The following is a 4,662-nucleotide window of genomic DNA, read 5'->3' as shown; positions in this document are numbered from 1 at the left end:
GAAAACACCAAAACAAATTTATGATTGTTAGGATACTTTTAAATTTTAGATTAGGCTAATTTTAGATAGATGTGATCATCCACCACTTTAAACATTTTCACAAACAAATATTCAAATCATAAATTTCCTAGATACCCCCATTGAATTATTTGAATATAATTAATCTATCAATTAAAAATGGCAGACCGTTCATTTTCACGTTAATTTGTATTATTTTTTGCCAAGGCTAGAAAATTCTAAATACAATGATTTTCTGTAACATTGTTTAAAATAGTTAGGAGATTATATAAAAAAAAAAAAAAAATAGCCTAATCTAAAACTTAGAAATTGCGAACACTGGTTACATACCGTACTGTGTTTTAGTAATATATGTCACAGGTTAAGCCCTTCTGTTGTACACCTAAAAAAACACTAAACTGGCCAAAGGGAAAAGTATATATAGGAAGGGCATTGCGCTTGGTATCTTTCTTTTTCTTTTTGTAGCAAGATTATTTTTCATCGTAGACTTTGTGGCTGGTTGGCCATATTAAGATGCCCTTCAGTGGGGTAAGCCCACATGAACGCCGACACCCCCACCATCAATTTAATTCACTCAACTGTTCACTTATATATCCCGATCCTTATTAATACTCTTGTGTCTCACTGACAACACAGCTTAAAAACATAAACATTTCTGTCTATTCAATACTTATGTCCAATTTTTCAGTTATGATTTTCTTCTTCTTTACTTTGTCTCCCTTCTTTGTGAAATCCGATTATTATCAACGGGCGGAGCTTCTGAAAGTTCCCTCAGCAACGTTCTTAACTTCGGTTAAGTCAACTATTGATGAAGTTAAAGTCGCAACCTCTATCGTGTCCAAATTTGTTAACAAATTTGTGAACTCTAGGCTGTTGAATGCTATTAACGATTGTGTTGATTTACTTGATTACACTGCAGACGAGTTAAGTTTGACGCTATCAGCAATAGAGAATCCAAACGGTAATGCTAGCAGTGCCGGTGTCACTCACTGACTCACTCTTCTATGTGATCTTTTGCATGGTTAATAGCTAGACAGTTAAAGACTTAAAGGGGTTGCTTCCACTAGTCATACTATTCAAATCATTTTATTCAGCAATAATTCCAAGAGCGAAATCCTTAACTTACCAGATAGTAGAAAGTAATGAGAACCTGCACTGCCGAACAAGAGGTCTTCTTAGAAACCAGCTACTTATAAGTTGCACTGTGCACTTTGATGCCTTGTACCCGATCCAGCTCTAAAGGATATTATATTTGCTTCTAGCTTCTCTCATTTATAGGAAATATTACCTTGAAACAGAACACTTTCAACATTTTCTTCTTAACTTATATCTTTTAAGTTTTTATTCTCTCTCTTTGTTTATGATGCATAAAATACAGGTAACGATAACAGTACCGGGGACCGTGGTGTCGATTTAAAGGCATGGCTAAGTGCTGCACTTGGAAATCAAGAAACTTGTCTAGATGGATTCGAGGGTACAAATAGTTTTGTTAAAAAAGTCATTGGGGGCAGTTTACAAAAAGTGACGTCGCGAGTGGCAAATGTCCTTGGCATGGTAGGCCAAGTTCCATCTAACAAAAACTCGCCACGTGATTTTCCAGCTTGGATGAAACCTGGAGACCGGAGGCTCTTGCAAGCTCCAACAAGTGCTGTATCGGCTGATGTGGTTGTAGCAATGGATGGATCAGGGAGTTTTTCTAGTGTCATGGATGCAATATTAGCTGCTCCTGATTATAGTACGCGCAGGTATGTAATTTATGTTAAAAGAGGAGTGTATAAAGAAAATGTGGATATAAAGAAGAAGAAATGGAATCTGATGATGATTGGAGATGGAATGGACGCAACCATTATTTCTGGCAACCGGAATTTCGTTGATGGTTGGACCACATTTAGGTCTGCTACCTTTGGTAAGTTAGAAATGACTTCTTTTCCCCTGTTTTCTAGCAATTAGATCATTTCCAATGCAAGTTAGTGTTTTTCACCTCCACTTAGGCTCAATTTCCCCTCTTTGCTACCTTTAAGCAATGTGAGGGTGCCTAATGCATAGGTGACTTTGAATCTCGGACGGGATGTTTGATTCTTTCTGAATGTAAAAATTGAAAAAACACGCCGGACAGAATGAAGCATCCCGTTTGAAGTTAAAAAAAATAAAAAAAACACGGGAGACGGAATGAAACATTCCGTCCGGGAAAAAAAAACCCCCCGAAAAAATTAATAAAAACACATGAGACGGAATAAAACATTCCGTCCGAAGCTCACAACTCAATGAAAATCTCAGCAGCAAGTGCTACCCTCATTGTGATGTAGTAATTATGTAATATAGGTGTTATAGTCAAATTGCTTATCACATGATTTTGGCTGAAAGACCTCCAAAGCAATTTTGAAAGAGACGAAAAGAAAGTAACTAAATATTTGCTTACAGCTGTATCTGCGAAGGGATTCATAGCTAGAGATATATCAATTGAGAACACGGCAGGACCGGAGAAACACCAAGCAGTTGCAGTTAGATCAGATTCAGACCTATCTGCCTTCTATCGTTGTGGATTCCGTGGTTATCAAGACACATTATACGCACACTCGCTCCGTCAGTTCTATAGAGAATGCAGAATCACTGGAACGATTGACTACATATTTGGCAATGCTGCAGCAGTATTTCAGAACTGCCAAATTCTAGCTAAAAAGGGTCTCCCCAATCAAAAAAACACAATAACAGCTCAAGGACGCAAAGACCCAAATCAAAGTACTGGCTTCTCAATCCAATTTTGCAACATTTCAGCTGACTCAGATCTCCTTCCTTTCGTGAACACAACTCAGACGTACCTAGGAAGGCCTTGGAAACAATACTCACGAACCGTTTTCATGCAATCTTATATGAGTAGTGTGCTAATGCCCGCGGGGTGGCTCGAGTGGCAGGGTGACTTTGCTTTGAGTACACTCTACTATGGTGAGTACATGAATTATGGGCCTGGAACTGGTCTAGGAAGCCGAGTGAAGTGGCCAGGTTACCATCAGATTGACTCGACCCAGGCTGCTACCTTTACGGTCACTCAATTTATTGATGGTAATTTGTGGTTGCCCCCAACTGGCGTCAAATTTACAGCTGGGTTAACTGTCTAAGATGTTAAGGATACATATAGAATAATATATGTGTATCATTAACATACGAGAGGAGTTGTTGAAGGGTGAGAGGAAAACTTGGGAGTGCAACTGTAATTTATGGACGAAAATTGTTTCAAGTTTCTGCTTGGATTTATTTGTATTAGCTAATTTTTAGAAGATATGGTCAATTGGTCAGTGGTTAAGATGAAACTTAATTGTAAGTGTTTATATATACAAGTAAAAATATCATCACAATATCATTTCACACTTTTTCCAGTTCCCCGGAATGACTTGTAGCAAGAAGAAAAAACACGGAGAAAAAAAAAAATAGACCGGACCGCCTGCATTGAAGGGTTTGAAACCATACCTCAATCCAAATCGAAGGTATAGAAATTTATTGCAACTATTGTTTTCCATACCGAAAAATGGTCATTCGTGATTTACAAACAGACGCACACAATTTCTATATGGGATTTTTGCATTTTGATCCTAGTGACAATAGGGATATTAGGGTTTGGTCCATAATTAATTGGTTATATAGTGTACTTTGGTCCAACGTTGCCGTTAAAGTGTGTTGACTATGAGTTGACCGAACGACCCAAGTCCATTCCATCCATATTTTTCTGAAATGGCCATAATACCCTACACATGTCGTATCTACTTGATCTACAAATATTAACCAAACTACAAATTTTACTATTAAACAATCCCCCGATTTTATTTTATTTTTCACCAATTTATGGACGTAAAAAACTCCAAAAATGGCATTAACTATCATATCATTCATTCAAAAAATTTAATGGTGAATTTTAATTTGAAGCCCTCGTTTTCTTTATAGGAGTTAGATATGACCAATTACTAAAAACTCCATGTGGCATCATCTCATTCATTCAATCCAATGGTGGAGCCTAATTAGACCGTTAACATCAATGACTAACACCGTACCACTCGCCACCACTACCACCACCATCCACAATAACCTGAATCGCCATCGCCACCACCACCACCACCACCACCACCACTATTTATAGGCAATGGCCGCCATTAACACAATCAACTACCAATTAAATATATATTTCTTATATTTTCACTTTAAGTTCATTTTGTTGGCGATCCTTGAACATTCAAGTTGTTGGTGATCTTTGAAACACAATTTTTTTTAGATTACGAGTTAAGATAAGGTCATTTCGTGGAGAGTTTACGTTGAAATTTCAAATACTTAATTCTTATTTCTTTAAAATTTAAAGTTAATTTTTGTAGTCCTCTAGTGTATTAATTGTTAGCAATTCTTTGAATTATTCGAGAATAATTTGAAAATCAAATATTTGAAGGGTCATACGTTTAATACTTCAGAATATTTGAAAGATTCGGAATAATTTGTGATTTTTTGTCTTGAAAGTATAATATGGATTTTGACGAAATTTTTCAATAATTCGTTAGTTGTTAAAAAAAAACTAAATTGAATGAAAGTTATGTTATGTTTTGTTTTGTTATTGTTTATGTACTTTATGCTGCCCCCGCCCCCGCCCCCACTCTTACTTTATGT

The 4,662-nt window shown here is 36.6% G+C and overlaps 1 protein-coding gene across 1 annotated transcript; it reads left to right on the top strand.

Moving 5' to 3' along the window:
• The first annotated feature begins 575 nt into the window (after positions 1 to 575).
• Positions 576 to 3,385, top strand: LOC147473482 (Plant invertase/pectin methylesterase inhibitor superfamily). The gene is made up of 3 exons (XM_086587388.1): positions 576 to 979; positions 1,397 to 1,924; positions 2,440 to 3,385. Exons 1-3 carry the CDS (start codon positions 691 to 693, stop codon positions 3,132 to 3,134), a joined length of 1,512 nt encoding a protein of 503 aa, XP_086443514.1. The 5' UTR covers positions 576 to 690; the 3' UTR covers positions 3,135 to 3,385.
• Positions 3,386 to 4,662: the final 1,277 nt, after the last annotated feature.

Source organism: Coptis chinensis, unplaced genomic scaffold (genome assembly GCF_015680905.1).
Source record: "Coptis chinensis isolate HL-2020 unplaced genomic scaffold, ASM1568090v1 utg2490_pilon_pilon, whole genome shotgun sequence".
Taxonomy (NCBI): domain Eukaryota; kingdom Viridiplantae; phylum Streptophyta; class Magnoliopsida; order Ranunculales; family Ranunculaceae; genus Coptis; species Coptis chinensis.
This window is presented reverse-complemented; position numbering and strand designations above follow the sequence as displayed.

Excerpts from the sequence above, each read along its gene's own strand:
- LOC147473482 (XM_086587388.1), top strand. The coding sequence starts at position 691 with ATGTCCAATTTTTCAGTTATGATTTTCTTCTTCTTTACTTTGTCTCCC. Across the intron at positions 980-1,396 it reads AGCAATAGAGAATCCAAACG|GTAACGATAACAGTACCGGG; the intron begins GTAATGCTAGCA and ends CATAAAATACAG. Across the intron at positions 1,925-2,439 it reads ATTTAGGTCTGCTACCTTTG|CTGTATCTGCGAAGGGATTC; the intron begins GTAAGTTAGAAA and ends ATTTGCTTACAG.